Here is a 20392-nt window from a genome sequence, read left to right on the forward strand (position 1 = left end):
TAATACTTATGTACTTAAGTATAATTTTCCGATATATATGCAAAATATATTTATTTACTGAGTGGATCTTGAGTTCATCTTGGTGGTGATAAATTCATAAATGTGTGATATTTTCCAGCACAGCTGAGGATAGAAGAACAGAAGGGCAGGAATGTGTTTGCGTAGTAAATAATAAAAGTAGAAGCTCTGCTTTTAATACTGCTGCTGTGCTGCTGGAACAACCTGACATTAAATATGAAGCTGACAAAAACAAGATGATGACAGGCTATTAATGAAATATTACCTGAGCTGTCAATCTGTCTTTACGTATTTATGCGGCTGCTTTTTCATCTAGTTTGAACTGATGACATTTTGGGGTTTTTTTTAGATGTTATTGTTGTTTCATATTTTATGAATAAATGCAAATGTGGGACATATGCTTTATGATCTGTGAAATTACCAAGGACATCTATGTAAATATATGAGTCCATGACTTTATCATTTTATTCCTGACAAAGTCTGATATGTTGTGTTTGAATATTGTCAATAAACCTAAATAGTTAATTGGGTACTTTTACTGTGTGATCTTTTACTCAAGGAAAAGATGTCAATACTTATTATTATTAAAGTTTATTTGTAAAGGTACAGTCCTCCAGTATGAACCACATACACAGCATTTATACCCCCAGCTAGTTTGTGATGTTGGTGCCAAGATAAAAAACTTAACAAAACAGCACAAAACACAAACAACAATGACGTCATAAAATTACCATAAAACTCAAAGCCAAGAACCAGTTCACTCACGACTGATCCATCTTTAAAAAAAAACAAAAACTGTTTCATCTTAAAGTCTAAAATTATCCCAGTCATGATTCATTTTCCACCACTGACCATATTTACATGTAGCATAAGATGCATTTAAACATTTCTACATCCAATAATGTTTAAATCTCTCTTAATATTTCCTAAAAATTGTTTGAATTGATGTTTTTTGTTGTTTTTTTTTTAGTTTAATTCCACATTGATCTGGTATTTTATGTATTTGTAAAGCATCTTGTAACCTGTTTGAGAAGTGCTATATGAGTAAAAATGACTATTATTATTACTACTACTACTATTATTATTATTATTATTATTATTATTATTATTATAATTACCCATCCTGTAAGCACTTATTTGGCAATTTGCAGGTGAAGAGTGTAGTGTGTAGTTAAAAGAGTCATGTTTCATATATATTTAGTATATTTTTATGTGTAATCTGCTTCTCAATGACATGTAATTGGAATAAAGTTGAAACAGCAGGTTATCATGTAATGTAAAGGTAAAAAAAAAAAAAAAGTAAACTTTCATCCAAATTTAGCCCAATTTGATCCCAAACACCTGCCAACTACATGTCGCCTATAACGTGCGAATCAATAAACCCATGCTGACAGAGCAGGGTCACGTGACAATATACAATAGCTTATTCTAGAGAAATATATATGCTCTATATATTCCTCAGAGATTATTTCCTGAAAGCAATTGATTTATTGTGTGTCGTCCTGGTCAAACAGCTCACCGCCGCCTCTGTGACTGTTGACACAAAGCGAACAGCAGAGCTTCAGTAAGCAGATTTGTGCGGATGGATTTAAGCTGTTGCCTTCTGATTCATCCACTCTTGTTACCTTACTCCCTAACGAGCAGTTTGAGAGGACTGCAGAGAGGGAAACGGATCCACATCTGGCAGTAATAACAGTCCACTGAATGTAAAGGAGGGGGGAAAAAAGTGAGAGGAGGGATCCGCTGCGTTTTGGAGAACAGAGCGCACGGGGCTCAGCGCGGATACCCACCGCTTCAGATGTTCATCCCCGCGGGAAAACTCACACCGACTTCACCTCTATCGCTCCTACTTATCAGAGCTGCTGGATACGGCTCATAGATGAAAACTGCTCCGGAGAGAGCGGCTCTCCGTCGGACAAGGAGCCCGTCAGTCTGCGGCGCACGGCGCAACACCGGCGACCATGTCGGACAACTTCACTGATTTCACCAACGACACGCTGCCCTCGGCTGCGGTCACCCACTACAACTTCCCGGCGCTTATATTCGGGATTTTACTGATTGTGATCATCGCCGGTGGGAACGTGCTCGTGTGCCTTAGCGTGTACTTGGAGAAGGCTTTAAAAACGACAACAAACTACTTCATAGTCAGTTTGGCGTTTGCGGATTTGCTGCTGGCGGTGCTGGTTCTGCCGCTCTTCGTTTACGCAGAGGTAAGAACACCTGCGGAGATGTTAACAGTGGTGTTTTTCTCGTGCGTAAAAACCGTAAGTTTGCACAATTCTCAAGAAAAAGCAATTAGGCCTATTTCACCCTGGTTATAATTATAAACAGGATCAACGCTTTGATTAATCTGATCAGGGACGGTCGCCAGTTAGACCCACCAGAACTATTTCATCATCATGACACAACATAGAGGAGAGGCCAGCCTGTCTCTCTTTAATAAGGAGTAATTAATGACATGAGGGACGCTGAGGGTGTTAGAAGAGGTATGATTCATAAATCACAATATTTCCAGGCAATAAAAAAGGCCTAAAGGCTGTAACCTGGCCCTCATTAAGGTATTAAAAGCCACCTGCCTGCCTGTCTAAATATCTCTGGCGCAGAGATGCCCCTGCTGAAGCTTCCCCCCTCCACAAATCCTCCTTAATTAGCCGCTTTTGTGATCTTGTTACCTGTGCCAGCCAGTTAATCTGGCCACAGTACTGAGTGTCACACCGGTGGTTTGTCCACATGCACTCACTGGATTAGAAAAAAGTCAGTCTGAAAGTTAAACACCTGCCACCTGAAGAAAAAGGAAGGAGAAGAGAAGAGAGGCCGGATAGAGACAGAGTTGTGTTTCATAGGAGGAATGTTTGTCTTAACAGTGAGCTGCAGTGGTGAAAGCACAAGAGGATTAGAGATGTTTACACTGCTGCTCAGATTTGGGGCAGCTAATTAGGTGTTTCTTTCTTTCTTCCTCTCTCTCTCTCTCTCTCTCTCTCTCTCTCTCTCTCTCTCTCTCTGTGTGTGTGTGTGTGTGTGTGTGTGTGTGTGTACAGTTCCAGGGTGGAGTTTGGTCCTTGAACATGCTGATGTGTGATGGCTTGATGACCATGGATGTGATGCTGTGCACCGCATCCATATTTAACCTCTGTGCCATCAGTGTTGACAGGTACGTGACGCTGAAGTTTCAGTTTGGTTTCAATGTGAAAGCCGACGAGAGAAGGAAGGGAAGGAGTGAGAAACCAGAGAGAGAGGATTCATATTTATCTGAACGTTTAAGAACAAGACTTGAATTTTGCACAACAGATACTGTGTTTAATTATTCTACTGTAGACTCTGCTTTAACATCTAAAATCCCACTGAGATCTGAAGTGTTAATAACATTGAGTTTGTTTACCTCCCAAAAAAAATCAGGAAAAAGGCGACTCTCCAGTTGTAAAACCTAACTGACAAAAACTGCTGACATTTTTTGTTATTTCAGTCCATTAGTTGAAAATAAAATTCACCAAAATTATCAAGACATATGGGTTGATTCTTTGGCCTTTTTTCCCTTTTTTTTACCAAGCTCTATCATCACTACTATTGGATGAACTGCTGTGAAATTCACACACAGTCATTGGTGGATGAAGGACTGAGATCTTTTGTTTAAAGGATACAGATAGTGATTATCTATATTTTTCTTATTGTCATCCTGTGTGTGTATCCAAAGCCTGATACATCTTATTCCTCTGGGCAGAAGACCTCCATTGTTGTGCAAAAACGATTAAAAACACATCAATAAGCCACACTGGGTGACATGTTCCTTCATTATGAAGAGTTCGGTCACGTTAGTTTGTTTAGAAACGGCTCCAAAGACTCCAGAGAGTAGTTCTTATATTGAATGGTGTTCCCAATATTTTGTCCACCCATTAACATACATGAGGGAAGTGAAATATTAGGAATACATTTCAATATAATGCACTTAAATACAGCACCACCATCCACTATGACCTCAGTAATAAACATAAAGGAGAATTATATAATTAAAATGCTTAGAATGACTTATAATTACTGATTAATATCTGTTATATACTGAGTAATAGAATAAGAGAGAGATAGTTGTTATTAGATGTTCAGGGAACAGATTTTACTTCAGGTTAGTCACTCTATCAGACGTGTAATTTAAAGCATTTCCCTTCCTTCTTCGTTTTGCAGGTTCATTGCAGTGTCCATACCTCTAAATTACAACCGTAAGCATGTGGACCATCGTCAGCTCATCCTGCTGTCGGCCACCTGGCTGCTGGCCCTGGCCGTAGCCTCACCTGTCATCTTCGGTATCAACAATGTGCCTAATCGCGACCCAAGCGAGTGCAAACTGGAAGACAATAACTACGTGGTTTATTCCTCCGTCTGCTCCTTCTTCATCCCCTGCCCCATCATGGTCCTGCTCTACTTCGGGGTTTTCCGTGGGCTGCAGCGCTGGGAAGAGAATCGCAGGGCCAAACTACGCAGCAGCATCGAGGCCTGCAGGAAGCTGCAGCACGCGGCCGTCGCCACCGCCCTCCCCCCGCTGGCGGGCACCATCCCCGGGCCGCTGCCAATGCCGCTGCCCAGGATCATCGAGAGGGACTTGGCCCAGTCTCGGCTGGACGACACGGACGAGTACATTCAGCAGGAGATTCCTTATCCTCGGCAGTACAGAGAGAACTCCGTGCCCACGCTGACCTTCAGCAACCATCAGTTCAGGAAAAAGAGAGCCAAGATCAACAGTAGGGAGAGGAAAGCTATGAGGGTGCTACCTGTCGTAGTAGGTGAGTCTTCCTCTTCTCATACAGCAGCTACAACTGAGTCTAAATATAGTTAAAGGACTATAACAGGGTTTTTGCATTAAGGACAGATTCACAATTTTTCAACTCTGTGGATTTTGCCCTCCATCACTTGGAGGGGATCTTCTAATGGTCAATGTGAAAGAAAAACCTGTTCAATGTTCATTTGGGCTCATTTGGAATCCTTTAAATACATACCAAATACAAACCACCACTTATCCACTACTTCTCCATAAGTTTTAAGCTGATTTTACAACAGAAAGCTAATTGACTTTTAATTGATCCAGCCAAGAGGTTCATCTGACCCAAATTTGGTGTATATGTTAAGGTGGGTTATGTTCATGGAAAATACTTTAAATATTATAAATTTACATTATTGTTGCAGTTCCATACAGTTGGGGACTTGCAATAGACAGAAAACAAGACTAGGTTCAGCTGGACCGTGGATGGTCAGTGGGTGAAACTGGGCATTAAATGTTCATCTGCAATTTCCTGTAGTGGTCCCAGTCATATTTGTTGTTAAAGTGAACTGAAGGAGCATCACATGACATGGTTAAGCTACGTTTGAGTAAAAAAAAAAAGGGTATAATTGCAGTTGCAAGAACAATACTTTCCATTCATATCTTGGGGCTGTTTGATTTGAAAGAGAACTTATTTTAATTCTAATTATAACTATTCTAATTATCGGTTAACTCCTCCTGCTCTTTCATCCGTTTCACTCTGTGGATGTCTCTCGTTTTTTTCACTCTGTATTGAGCGTTTTGTCAGAGTGATGGTTATTTGGGGAGCTTTAATTGTGTTCCCTCCCTCATGCCCAGGGCTGCCAAGTGTTGACTTCAGCTCGGAGTGAGATTTGTTCCCTGCGGGGGTGGGGGGTGGGGTGGAGGGGGGTGTACTTTAGTTCATAATGCAATGACCATTATTTGTGGTTAATTGACCCACTTTGACATCTCTCTGGCCTTATTAGCCAACACCTTTTCATAAGACTTTCTTTTTGCTCATTTGTGTTTATTTAGTTTTTGATATATAGACCAGATATTACACATTCACCTCTTCATAAACAGCTGATATTCATCAGGCTGAAACGAGTCACGACAGTTGAGAGAATTTGTCGAATCCGACTTTGAACACCTCACAGAGAGAAGTTAAGATAAGAATATACAAAAAATGGCAATGGGGTCTTTCTGTGTGGAGTTTGCATGTTCTCCCCGTGTCTGCATGTCCTACAGACCAAAAACATGCAAGTTAGGTTCATTAGTGGCTCTAAATTGCTTGTAGGTGTGAATGTGAATGGTTGTCTGTCTCTATACTACATGTTAGCCATGTGATTGACCGGTGAACTGTCCAGGTTGCTCCCTGCCTCTTGCGAATGGTGTCGCCCAAAGCTGAGATTGGCTCCACCTCCCCCAGTGACCCTCTAGAGGATAAGCGGTATAGAAAATGGATAGATATACGTATATGTTCTTCCATGAGGCCCATTGTCTCCTGAAACAACATGCCAATATCTCACCCTGCATTGTTTTAATGTAGAGGGGTGTTCGTAAGACAAAAGTTTAGCTGGCTTCAGCTTTTTTCACTGTAGCCTTCTGCATCAGCTAAAGTCAGTCTGAACACGGCATTATGGAAGGACGTCAGGCAGTGTCTCTCATCCTGTAGGGCTTCATTACTTATAGAAACAGAGTGCAAAGAGACAAACAAACTAGATTCTTAGATTTAGGTTTCTCTTCTATATTTGCACCTCGCTGTGATGATTCCTCCTGTTCATACTGGATATTAAAAGATCCTTCAAATGTGCTTTCAATGTAAGTGATGGAGGCCAAAATCCACAGTGTGTCCACACAGTCATTTAAAAGTTGATATGAAGCTTATATAAGGCTTCAGCAGTCTGAGTTAGTCATATCAAGTGGATATCTGCCACATTTACAGTCTTTTTAGCATCAAATTCCCTCTTTGTGTTTCCTCGGACAGTGTTTCCCTGTTGAGCTGCAGGTGGAAGTATAGTAACAAAAAGAGGGACTTTGACACTAAAAAGACTGTAACGTTGAAAGATATCTAGTTGATTGACTCATTTGGATGCTGAAGCTTCATATTAGCTTCAGATAAACTTTTAAATCCATTTTTGCACAGAAGGAGGACTGTGGATTTTGTCCTCCATCACTTCCATTGTAAGTGCATTATTAAGGGATCTTCTAATGGTCAGTATGAACAGGAGGAATGATTACAGCAAGAAAAACATGTTTCACTGTTCATTTGGGCTCCTGACTGTTGGTTTAAAACTTACTTGAAAAAATGTGAATCTGTCCTTTAAGAAGTGAATCACAGGATTTCCTTTTCGGTGTTTGTCTACTCTTAGAAGATTGTTTTTCAACTTTTATGAGTTTTTCAAGCGAAAATGTTGTTTCCTCTGCTTGGAGGAGTCTTTAAACAGTTTTTATTAAGGTCACTTTTTGTGTTTCAGTTATCTATTAATTCACTGAAGCAGGAAATGAAAGTAAAATTACTTCTGACAAAAGGTGAGGTGTTTTCGTGCCGAGCTGCTCAATATGGTGATTACTGCCCTCTTTAAAGTCGGCAGTGGCAGCAGTTGTAAGTAATTGCACCAAAGTTGCTCGCTCGTGTGTTTGTGTGTGTGTGTGTGTGTGTGTGTGGTGCTTTTTAATCAAACGGGATCAGAAGACAAATTATAAACACATTTCTGTCCCGACGGCATCTCTGTTCCGTGAATTTTGATTTTCTTCCCTGAATTTACTTTCATGTGCTTACAGATTCATTAGTTTTTTTTTCATTAGTAACAATTTTTTTCATTAATTAACTTTTCCACTCTTGTCTTTACGGTATAATTACTGTTCGTGTTTGCAGCTCAAATGGCTGTGAGGCAGCTGACGTTGATGCAGGTCACCCGGAGTGTAAAAGCGTCACTTCTGACCGGCTGCCTCTCTACAAGTAACGCCATTATAGCTTAAAGCCTTCAATCCAATTATTATGCAACACATAATCTTAAAGTCACACCGTTTCTCCTGTCTGAACACGGACTAAGATCTGCTCTGATGTCTTTACTGTTCTGATCTGTTCAATGACCCACCAGATAATACTCTCTTTTATTATGCAAATGCTTATCTGATACATGAACACAGAATCTATACAAACATTGAACTTAACATCTACAATTTGGCCACATTTCTGTACAAACTGCAGTGCTCAGCAGATTTTCAGTCAATTGCAATTAAATGATGTAAGGCACGTACGTAGTGGTACAAGACCGTAAAACCACGCAGACTAATTAGTTACAACTTTAAAGACGTTCAACATGCAGAGCAAAGCCTCGACTGCGGAGCACAAGCTGATTGCAAACACTCTCAAACACGTCATTAACACGGAAAGTAAGAGTCTACGGCTCAGCGGCTCTGTGAGGAACAGTGTTTGAGCTGAGGTCAGCTGAGGATGATGGGAATGTTATTAGTTTTACCGGTATTTGATCATAAACCAAAGTACTGAACAAATTTAAATTTTGACCTGATAATGGAGCAAGATGACTTAGATAAAGACATATTCTGCATATTTCCAGGTCTATATTTATATTCTGGGGCTCTACTGGAATATCTTTGCATGATTTACAGTTAAAAACTCCTTATTTATGCAGCACCTCTGTCTGAAACAGGCTGTTTTAGTTCTCGTCTCTTTAAAGGCCAGTTCAGATCACTTCTCTCATTAGAAGTTAGCTCAATAAAGAACTTTTTGAGTGACTAATCTGATCAGAATTGCTTTGCAATTATCTTCTAAATCATATCCAACAATATAATATCTTCCTAGCTGTGAATGCGGTGGGTCTGTGGCCTAATGTGTATTTGGGGATTCTTGATATGAAAAAGTTTGAGAATCACAGGTCAAGGTCTCTTCTATTTAGCTAGATCACATCTCAAAGGAGCCTTTTACCAAGCAATGTGTCATCTACCTAAAATAGCCATGAAATACGATAATATTATTGGCTCAAGACAGTATCTTTCCAGAAAGGCTGTAACAACAGAAACATGCAAGGTCCACTGTCGTCCAACACCAGTTTCGGTCATTACAGTATCCAAAAAGAATCCATACCTGACAAATTCATTTACAGAAGCAAGTTAATAACCACTTAGAGTTATTATAACATCATAACTGCCCATGGCGATGGCTTGTTAAAGTTTCAAGTAACATTAACGTAGACAAAGTACCACAGATGTTCATATAATGTTATTCTCATGAATGCCAGAACTCTTTGGCCACGGATATCATGTAACTGCTAATGATGATAATCATCAGCTAAAGTAGCTAAAGCTAGCTGCAGTCATTGTTGACCAAGATAACCAACAAGCTACGTTACTATCTATAAACAGATGAAACATTACCACCGTTTGGCTGGTGTTTTGTTTGTTAATGTTAGCTAACTTAACTCACAACATTAGCTTAATATAAATGAAAACAAAACAAAATGTAACTTGCCAAACACACTCAGGATGCTTGCAATCAAGCAAAAGGTATTGTTTTTGATTATTTTAGTGGAGTATGTTCAAGCTACAATTGTAAAGTGAATGCTGTTCTTCAAAAAGTTGGATGAGCTCCCTCTCCTCTGTCCAGAAATCCTCCATGTTTTCATACCTGCCTGTGCTGTTTCCTGATTGGCTGAAGAGAAACAGCTACATCCTTATGTTCTAAAACGGCACTTGGCGATTTGACAACAGGCAATGACTTCAGATGCTCTGCAACTAACCGATTCACACTGCTGCAACCGTTTCATCTTGTTGTGAATCATTGATCTGATGATCCCACTCTGTTCTGATTGGCCGGCTTCCAGAAGCTGCTCAGTAGACTTCTGGTGGCTCCGGAGGCCACGTCAACAAACCATGAAACAAACTACAGTCAAAGGATTTCATTACTTTTTCTTGTTCTTTATTCAAAATGTGAGCTTCTCAAAAACATCTGTACATGTTCAAGCTGGAATCAGATCTGGTAAAACCTTAGCATCAACCTTAGCAACAAAGGCTAATGAACACATGGCGGTTTATGAGCATGTGCTGATGTCAGCTCATCGGCAAGGTAGAAAAAAAAACATTGCAAACGAAGAGTTTAGAGCAGGTTGAAGCCCTGACTTTTGACTTGCAGGCAGCATTTCTACACATGTTCACCTCAAGTTTTGGAACTTTGACCATGTTTAAAAATCATGAGTAGAAAATCATGAAAAGCGTATTATGTCACCTTTAAAAGATCACCAAAGTTATTACAATTTGTCCTAAACAGGACATGAATGGATGAACCAAATGTCATGACAGTCGATCCAAGTGTCAACCACACGGTGGCGCTAGAGGAAGAGTCAGGGGTTCAGTATTTATCCATCTGGGGACCATAAATCCAAATTTAATGACATGCCATCCAATAGTTGTTGAGATATTTCAGTCTGAACCAAAGTGGTGGACTGACAGACATTGTCATAAAAGAGACATTTAAATGTGCGTTTGGCTACGTTTATTTCTGTGTGAACATCCACATCATCTCCACCTCCACCTGCTCGACTCTGCTCCTTCTGTTTCTCTCTCTGTCTGTTGCTCATGTATATTTTGTGTCTTTGTTTCCCGTGAACGTGTTGATTGCCTCCTGAAATATTAATAATTAGATAGATTTGAATTTTTCTCAGATGGAGTTGGTCTGCCCAAGAAATTGTTATGTAATCAAGATCAATAAGTTATTAGTAGCAATCATACTGTTAAAACTGCATCTATGAGTTCACCTTCCTTCACACAATACATCTTGGAGGACAGGAAGACTGACTGCGTTGTCTTAGTAAAGCTTAATAATTCAGAGGCTGAATACATGCACGTTGTGGCCACAATCTCAGCAAAAGCCGCACTGTACATTCTCTTTGTAAATCTGTCCCCAAGTGTATTGTTAATTTGATTTATTGCAGAGTTTCTGTCATACTTTTGTGCCTAAAATACTCCTCACAATACTAGGACAGAACTACATACATACACAGAACTGAGTCCTGACACAAATTCCTACATTTAATGCAGTATCAGCAGAGCTGGCCTGAATACATTTTATGAATAAGAAGTGAGCAGAGTGTCCAACTGGCAGCAGAGCTGTGGCATATTATGTAAATTCCTCCAACCTGGAAAGAAAGACATAAATCCCATCCGTCAACCTATCAACACAAAGTAAATAAATCACTCGTATCCGTTTTATCAACATGAGACGACACCTGAGACAGATGGTCCCAGTTTGACTCGGTGACACGGTTTCTCATCGTGATAAGGGAAACTACATTTATTATGGCGCGTTATCATTTCCAGCTCAACTCATTGTCTCGATTCGGACTGTACGCTCATTGTTCATGTCTTATCAGATTCGTTTCAGGAGGTGTTTTAAATCATGTTTTCACACTGGAGTTTTTGAACTGGCCAGCAAAAGCAAATTCCTCCTGCTAAAAGTTTACAGGAGTTGTTTTCTGCCTTTTTCGGTGAATTCTGGCAATGAAATAAATGATTTTCTTGTGAGGGAGTCAGACAGAAAAAAAACCGTCAAGAAATCCAAAATTTATTGAGCATCCCCCGAGCTGTAATGTCTTAATTTAAAATAATGAGACAGCAGGATCATACATTTCTGCTTTGTCTAATGAACTCAGTCTGGTCATGAATCTTTTAGAGTTCAACTGTCAAGTCACAAAGAAACACGTCATCTCGGTTCCTTAAATCTGAAACTTCTCCTTTTGAAACTGGATGTTGAGACAAAACAAATAATTCATGAGAGATCAGTAAGGAGGAGAAAGGTGCTGCATTCTGAATCGCATACTTTTACTTTTTACTTCTAGTACGTAATGCAGCTCCCCTTGCAAAGAACATAGTGTTACATGAAGTATGCATAGAACTTGGACAAACCTTCATCTGTCATTACGGCTTTAGTCGTTGCGCAGTCATTGGTCTGTGCTCTTGGCGGCTCAGTCGATGTAACGTATCTTGAGCTGCACAGAGGATTGTGGGTCAGAATAGGCAGAAAAGCGACTGGATGTAGAAGAATCCTGGTACTTTTGGCAAACTGCATTGTGATAAACTAAATCTTTTTCTGGTACACTAATTAGTAGGTATTATGGGTGTCGGAACGCACCCAGGGAGTTACGTTTGAGATGAGAGGAGTGGACGATGGGATTGTTTGAATGTGTGTGATGATTTTATTGGCTGGAGGTTTAATTTCCTTCCCGCATTACAGCTTGAGGTCATATAAGAACCCACGGTGACACAGATGCCACCAACCCTTTCATTGTTCTGGAAAATTCCTTATACAGCTTTATCCTTGATTTTAACTCATGAAGTCCTTAAGTGACATCTACTGAACATCCTGGTGCAGTCATGTGACAATGTGTGAATCTGTGTACCCGTGACATCACTTCCAAAATGGCGGTGTGCCCGGTCAGCAAATGTGACAGAACCAGCTAATTTTAAAAAGCTTGTTTTTTGTTACTAAAGGTAAATGGTCTGTTTTATATTCTCCATAATTTTCCTTTAAGGAGAAATGGGTTCTTATGGGTTAAAGTCATACTCAGACTTTCCACCAGATACTTATTTTACATTAAACTGATGAGATTCCTTTACTGATACCTCTAATCTGAATGTCTGTTTCTACTTCACTTTAAATTTTAGTTAGTGGTCTTTTCGTAGTTGCATTCATTTTTTTAAATACTTTTTGGTGTACATGCGTTATTGTTCTACATGTACACACACCGGCCACTTCATTAGGTACACCTGTACAATCCACAAGACATTGTCAGAAAGGTGATAATTCTACTTTATGTTTATTATTGAGGTCGTAGTGGGTGGTGGTGGTGTACTGGAGTGTATTATATTGAATGGTGTTCCTAACATTTTGTCCTAAAATACATGAGGGGGGCAAAATATTAGGAACACTTTTCGTGACCTTATATGTTAGCTTGTTGTGCTACATCTCACAATCACTTGACCTTCTTACTATATCGTACATTGTAAAGAACTTTAGTGTAAGTCAAGAGACTGTGAGATGTTAGCCAACAAGCTAACGCAACACTGTAAACAGAACTGTGTTCCTGCACATGCTCAGTGGCATCTGCTGTACACAAAAAAGAATGACAAAATTGATCACACTAGGTAATAAATAAAAGTTTATAAATGGGCCTCTGGCATTTTACAAGTCACAAAAATCATATGATCTGTGCTAAATTTGTGAAATATTGTGTCTTAAAAGGATATGTCCAGCTATTTTCTATTAATCTGTGCCGTAGACCTTCGTTGTTGTCCAAAAAACTATTAAAAACACGTCAATGAGTCACACTGGTGCACTGGGTGACATGTTACTTCATTATGAAGAGTTTTGGTCATGTTAGTTTGTTTAGAGACGGTTTCAAAGACTAATAACAGCGATTGCATTTTCAGTCTCCGGAGAGTAGTTCTGTGTAAGGCCACTGAGCATGTCCATCTGTTTACAGAGCCTCTCTAGCCTGTTATGCTACATATCACAACTTCTTTACTTTGTACTAAAGTTCTTTACAATGTGCATACAATACTTGTAAGTGGATCAGTTCATGGTTGGTTTGCAGATGAAATTTGTTGACAGTAAGAAAAATATAGAAAATAGAAATACAGAAAAATATATGTTTGTTGCACCCTTAGTATTCGCAGGACGAAAGCAAGAGAGACATAAAAAGTTCTATACAGTTGTGAAAGAGAGAGAATCATCACTTTGATCAGGGTTAAAAAGGTCTGAAGTTATGATTCATACAGATGACAAACTCTGATCCCCTTCTTCATATCTTCACGCAGGTTGCTTCTTGTTCTGCTGGACTCCGTTCTTCGTTGTCCACACGACACGAGCCGTGTGCCTCACGTGCGACATCCCTCCCAGTCTGATGAGCACCGTCACCTGGCTGGGCTACGTTAACAGCGCTCTCAACCCCATCATCTACACCATCTTCAACACCGAGTTCAAAAAATTCTTCAAGAAATGTTTCTGGAGATGCTGCTGACACCAGATTTTCCTCCCAAAGACTTTTGCTGACTGAGCGAACTAAAGGAAGAAAACCAGGAGATCATGAAGCTCTGTGATGTCGCGTCGTCTATGAAAGCATCCTGTCACACAGGGACGTGTTCTGGTAGGATTAACGGCGTGGTTGGGACATCTGAGGCTTTCATTTTAACAAATCAGCTCGTCTCTGGGCTGCCAGCTGGATGTGGATGGTTGACAGTTACTGTCTGACAGGAAAAAATACACCCTGAAACACTGTTAAAAAAAAACAGTTACAGTGATATATATTGCATTTCTAGTCCATTTTGTTGTTTGGTGATGTACTTTTTTCATTCCTGGAGATTAAAGCCCAAACAAAATGATGATTTTTCAGCAGAAAGCAAAGATTAGGGCACGTAGCGTCTGAAAGGAGGTTTTCATTGCTTTTAGTTTGTCTGAATTCCCTCTTATGGAGGAAATATCCGCCTTTGTGCGAGTAATGGTCTGCCAGTTCCAGTGAAGGATGTGGGATTTGTGCAGAGCCTGAAAGGGAAGTGTGCCTGGAGGGATAAACTCAGGGCAAAAAAATGTCCCCAAGAAGCAGAAAGACCGAATGAGCTTCAACAGACCAGAATACCAAGCAGCTGAAAATCCTCTGAAATCAGCCACTGATCTCCACTTCCTTATACAAGGATAAAGGAATAGTGTGACATCTTGGGAAACACATGCATTTGCTTTCCTGCCGAGAGTCAGATGGGAAGATTCGCACCACTCACATGTCTGTATGCTAAATATGAAGTTAGTCTAGCTTAGCATAAAGACTGGAAACAGGAGGAAACAGCAAGCCTGGCTCTGTCCAAAGGCAACAAAATCAGCCCACCAGAACCTCTAAAGATCAATAGTCAAAGTCAAAATGAGTTTTTCATATAAACCTGTGTTCAGTTATCTCTTGTAATAGGCCAAATATGTGTCCAAAACCCATTTTTTTGCAAGTTTTTATATCAAAATCCCTGCCTTTTCTCTTCCTGTAAAAGCTTTTTTATACATATCTTATGTCATTCATAGTCGTAGTCACTAGAAGAGAAATATCATAAGAGGAGGTGTGTGTTTTTGGAAATCTGTGAGCAAAAACTGTTTTCATTTCCAAAAGAATGCAGCTGAGGTCTAATTTATTCATTTCTCTCGTGTCCTCCTTCCTGATCCAACAACAGATGAGGTGTGACTGGAGGCCTCTACAGCTCCGTCTCTCTCTCTCTGCAGCTCTGCTGCTTTTATGTTCAATTAAAATCTGAAGAATTCAATTTAAATCTCTCTTGTAATTGTACATTGACCACATTTTCCATTTCACAGTACACTAAACTAAAGACACTCTAGCTTCCTTTTCACTGTGACTTAATTTTTTTTTCTCATTTGTTTAAGTCGTTTAAAACCCAAAGTGTAAAAACAACAGGGGGGGGGGGTTTATGTGTTAGACTATTTCTTGGCTGAGTGCACTTAACGTGAGTTTTGTCGTCACCGTGAAGTTGTCAGGAAACAGCAGGGACTCCAGTCAGCTAACAGCCCCTTTACACTGTCTGAGACGCGAGTTGACAATCATGAAATAATGTAGTGAAATTTTTTGGTTGTCAATCCAAAACGGTGTTCTAGCTCTCACTGTGAGACCAAATCTGTCCGTCAGAAATTTAGGACCAAATTCTGACATTGTAACTGCTGCTCCGACCCACATCTACCAACCAACCAATCAGAAAACCACATGAAATGACTGACAGTAAACTTGCCAGTGTGACATTTTGTTAAGTGCAGTTTTTTTGAATAAAGTTTACAGGGAAAAAACACTCATAGTTTGTGTGACTTTGCTGCATTTTCGAACATCAGAGCTGCAGACGGACGACGAGCTGATGACGTGTCTCTGCTTTCATTTACTTTTTTCTGTTTCCATTCATAACGTTCATCTCAACAATCTGACAGCCTGATGTCGTACAGTCTGACAAAGATTTGGATCAACATTTTATTAAAGCCGTCTCTCTCTCTCACACACACACTGTGAGATGCAATAAACTTACACCATTGTTGTTGTCACACAGTCTTGAAGGCGCCTTGATGAGCCGCCGGTTGTAGCTTCGTATTGAACAGAAAGATACGAGAGTGGTATCCGTCTTTCCATCTAACACTCAGCAAGAAAGCTAATAAGCATATTTCCCAAGATGCAGCACAACAGTGTTTGTGGCGCTGTTGAAAGGCGTAAAACATGAAAGGCCTTCTGGGAAACGCTCGAAATCACCAACTGATCAATGAGTTGAAGGAGAAGAGGCTGATCGAAGGAAAGCGCAAACACCAGAAAATATCAAAACGCTTCATAACAAAATATCTTCCTGAAATGTCACAGAAGGATGATATCTGTTAGTATGTGTAGAGGAGCAGCAGCAGCAGGAGGAGTCGCTACCAAAAGGGACCTGAAAGATCAGCAACATCCAGTCACACTTCCTGTCGTGGATCGCTGACCTCTACGAACTTGTGTGTGGATTAATAAAAAAGGTTTGCAATGCTGAACATGGCACAGTTGAAACCAGCTCACCGCGGCTGTTTAAAGTCATTTAACATGTCTATAGATATAAAACGTACATTCATACAATACTGAGTAGCAATATGCCTTAAATTCAAAGGTTGTACCGTCTGTTGTGATGAATTCAAAGCACTCAAAACACTTCAAAACACTGAGGAAATTCACAGCAGACCCGAATTAATGAGAACCCAGAGGTGAATTTCCTGTTTCATATTTAAAATTGTTACTAAAGTTGAGTTTATAATTACACTGATCAACATCCAAGGCTGAGGAGTCTCAGCTTTATGAATATGACAACCAAATATGTTCCTCTCTCAGTTTTTTGTCCCAGTAATATGATTTCTCTCCAGTGCTGAGAGGAGTTCACGTCTACATCTAGGTTACAGTTAAAGTCTTTGTTTGTTTGTTTTTTTAACAGCTTCGGTCTGACAGTGAAACATCTGTAACGATCGTTCTCCTCTCTGCTGTTCTGGAGAGAAGAAAGTTTATCTTCCTAATTATGTTTGTGCAGCAGCGTGTTGTTGTCACAAAGAAATATGTATATTTGCTCAGTTTCTCATTATAACAACAAAATCATTTTTCACATCATAAGAAGACATCTTTCATGTCATAATGACATATTTTACTTGCTCGTACTACAAACCAAATTTTAAAAAGCAATGCTAACAAGAAACTTCTTGTTATGAATATATATATATATATTATATATATATATCCAATATTTGTCTTACACGTTATTATATATTATATAATCCGTATATACACTGTATGTTATTACATGATAAATTGAGATTATATATAAATTATATATTTATATTAAATTACATATATATGTTATATATTAAACAAGAAAATTCCATCTCTGAAGTGAAATACGCCAATTATGTTTCAATTTATGTGACAAAAGTACAAAAAAAATCATGTTATAGTGAGTGCTCCTTCTCATGTTATAACAGAATATTTTTCATAGTATTATGATGTATTTTCCTCATTATTAATACAGACCAAATTATTCAATTTTAACAAAAGAAATTCAGATATTGTTATTACACAGTATCCTTGTATCTTGTTAAAACTAGAAGTCATTGTACCATAAACTGGTGAGCTGTTATATTTACAGGCTTTAAATGTTAATTATGTTCTCATGTGTGTAGCAAAACTACAAAACTACAAAAGTACAAAAGTACGATGTACAAGTACGATGTGAGAAACATGAGAGATACGTTGTATTGTGTAATAATAATATAACAAGATAAAGTGATATGTTGATATAAAAGAAAAGTTGAAATGAAAAAAACTTGATATCTAAAAACAAGAAATACGTCATTATAACATGAAAAGAATAATTGCATTTTTTTCTCACTATAACAAAATGCTGATCAAATATTTGTGTCGAGGTGGCAGCAATATGTATGTTACACTAATGTCTTGAGAATCACTTTGACAAGATAAAAGAGAGAAATCGGACATAAATTACAGCTCTGACTTACCTTCATTATTTCTGCTACTTGAAATACAAAAACAAATACAAACAACCACTCAAACTGATCAATAATATCAGAGTAAGTTTCATCACATAATACTGTACGACTCAAAAAGCAGCTTAGAGGATGTCAGTTTATAGAGTGGTGAATGAAACCTTGAAGTTGCTTTAATAGAGAAACATTTTCCAGATTGTGTCTTGCACATTAGACTCATTATCCTCATGTCAAGTTTTGTGAAAAAAAAAGTTGTTTTATGTTCTGAAACTGAAAGTATCCTCGACTGCAGGGTGGCTTAAACTTGAGCGGTGTTGTCCTTTAAGCCATTACTGCCTGTCACCACAGTATGTATGTTTGGTTACTGACTGTGCCTACTGTTTGCCATATCCACGTTTTATGTGGAAACATTTCTAATAAAGTCCATCTTTCTAAATGTTCCGGTGGCCTTTTAGCTGAATGTTAATCAGCTCGGAGGTCGACGTGGTCGGACTGTGTCGTCTTTTAGTTTGAGATAACTTCACGTACTCGTACGGCTCCTGACAGACAGACACAGACCGGATCCCAGATGTGGTTTTAGATAACTTTCATAGAAATAAATGACTTTAAAATGCTATTCATGAAGCCACGCGGTGCAAGAAAACTAGAGAGTAGAAGAGTTTGAGGTAAAGCTGCAAATGAGCAACATTAATGCTTTTGAATTAAAGTTGGATTAATCAAAGCTGGGAAATTTCCCACCACTGAGTGAGAAAAATACACCCTGAATAGACTCCCGACCGAGATGTGCAACTTACACATGAAGGTCTGCAGAGTCTTATCACTTCACACATGGTGACTGCATGTTAAAAAACAAATCCTGTTAATCCTGCTTCTCCAGCCGGCTCAGACGAAAAAGGAGCATTTCTGATATTTCCTGAAATACCCTTTTTTTCCTTCAATGTAATAATACAAAACTATAAACAACACATTTTAAAAAACACATTGACTGCAAAGTGGGATAATTAAATGTTGGGCTTCTTCTTGGACTTCTAAGATTGATCGTTATCAGAAAATGAAGCCCAGCTGCTCACCAGTGACAGGAAAAAAAAGCCTGGATGCAAAAACATGAATTTATGTTTTGACTGAAGTTTAACAGGTAATTTAATCAGTTCCAGAGGAATAAACGCAGTAGTTGAGTGGTAGAGAGATCTTCCATTTCTACAGTTAAAGTTTGGTTAAGTTTAGGAAGCTGTAACCACTTTGTTAAATTGACAAAACAATTTCACCTCAAGGTTCATTTTGTAGCTGCTCTGGAACTTTTTATCATATCACACGATCTTCCTCAGTCGTTGGAGTTTTTCTAGTTCTCAGGGCCGGCCTGTGGCATAGGGCACCAAGTGAGTGGGAAGTGGGGTTATTTGGCCTACATGTTCTCCCCTCATTTTTCCTGTCTTTTTCTATTAACTTGCATGGATTTGCTGATTTTCCGGATCTGGTCTGATTTTCCAAAGTCTTACTGTTCAGTCAGTTTTCACATGACAGCCACCAAACTTCATGTGCAGCCTCATGTTGCAATGCCACCAAACACTCATTGAATGGCACCTTTACCCCCACCTGCCTGGAGAACTGGGAGGACTTTGTCTGGTCTGGAGGAACCATTGTGGCAACTGGTTTTAGTATCTGACGTTCTTGGACTGGAGGTTGGAGCTTCAATCTAAAATCACCAACATAGTCAGATCCAGCCCTGCCAGTTCTCACGGAAATGTAGATGTTCAAATTTCCATTTGAGTAGGAAGTGGGGTTATTTGGAAATACGTAGCCTACATGTTCTCCCCTCTTAACATTTTTCCTGTCTTTTTCTATTAACTTGCATGGATTTTCATCCGGTTTGATTTTCCAAAGCCTTACAATTCAGTCACCAAACTTCATATGCAACCTCATGTGGCAATGCCACCAAACACTAATTGAACGGCACCTTGACCCCCACCTGCCTTTTTGTCTGGAGGACTGGGAGGACTTTGTCTGGGCTGGAGGAACCATTGTGGCAACTGGGTTTAGTGTGAATTCATATCTGACGTTCTTGGACTGGAGATTGGAGCTTCAGTCTAAAATCACCAACATGGTCAGATCCAGCCCTGCCAGTTCTCACGGAAATGTAGATATCCAAATTTCCATTTTTTTGTGAGTGTTTTGAGGAATTCTCCTCCTAGTTGGCTTAAAAATTGAGATTTAAGATTAAGTCTTGACCTTGGAAACAGGAGTTGACAAAACAATCTCACCACGAGGTCCGTTCAGGTTTTGGGAGGAAAGAACCTCAAGACAGAGTTTGAACCATACTTCAGTCTGAAGGTCGTCCCCTGCTTTGTGTTTTTAGTAGCAGAGTTATTACAAGTATCTTATTAATGCATATATACAATGCAAATCATTCTCAGTCTTACATTGAGACCAGGTTTTAAACAAATTCATTAAACATTAAAGTGCTGGTAAAGCCCTCGGAGGCAAAACACACTTTGGTGTCTGACAGTTTGAATGGATTTGCTCCTCTAGTTGTTTTTCAACATATTTTCTTG

At 39.3% G+C, this 20392-nt stretch overlaps 1 protein-coding gene across 1 annotated transcript; it reads left to right on the top strand.

Moving 5' to 3' along the window:
- The first annotated feature begins 1182 nt into the window (after nucleotides 1-1182).
- drd4b (dopamine receptor D4b) lies at nucleotides 1183-17018 on the top strand. The gene is made up of 4 exons (XM_042410197.1): nucleotides 1183-2228; nucleotides 3057-3169; nucleotides 4195-4790; nucleotides 13622-17018. Exons 1-4 carry the CDS (start codon nucleotides 1980-1982, stop codon nucleotides 13822-13824), a joined length of 1161 nt encoding a protein of 386 aa, XP_042266131.1. The 5' UTR covers nucleotides 1183-1979; the 3' UTR covers nucleotides 13825-17018.
- The last annotated feature ends 3374 nt before the right edge of the window (nucleotides 17019-20392 follow it).

Source organism: Thunnus maccoyii, chromosome 1 (assembly GCF_910596095.1).
Source record: "Thunnus maccoyii chromosome 1, fThuMac1.1, whole genome shotgun sequence".
Lineage (NCBI taxonomy): Eukaryota > Metazoa > Chordata > Actinopteri > Scombriformes > Scombridae > Thunnus > Thunnus maccoyii.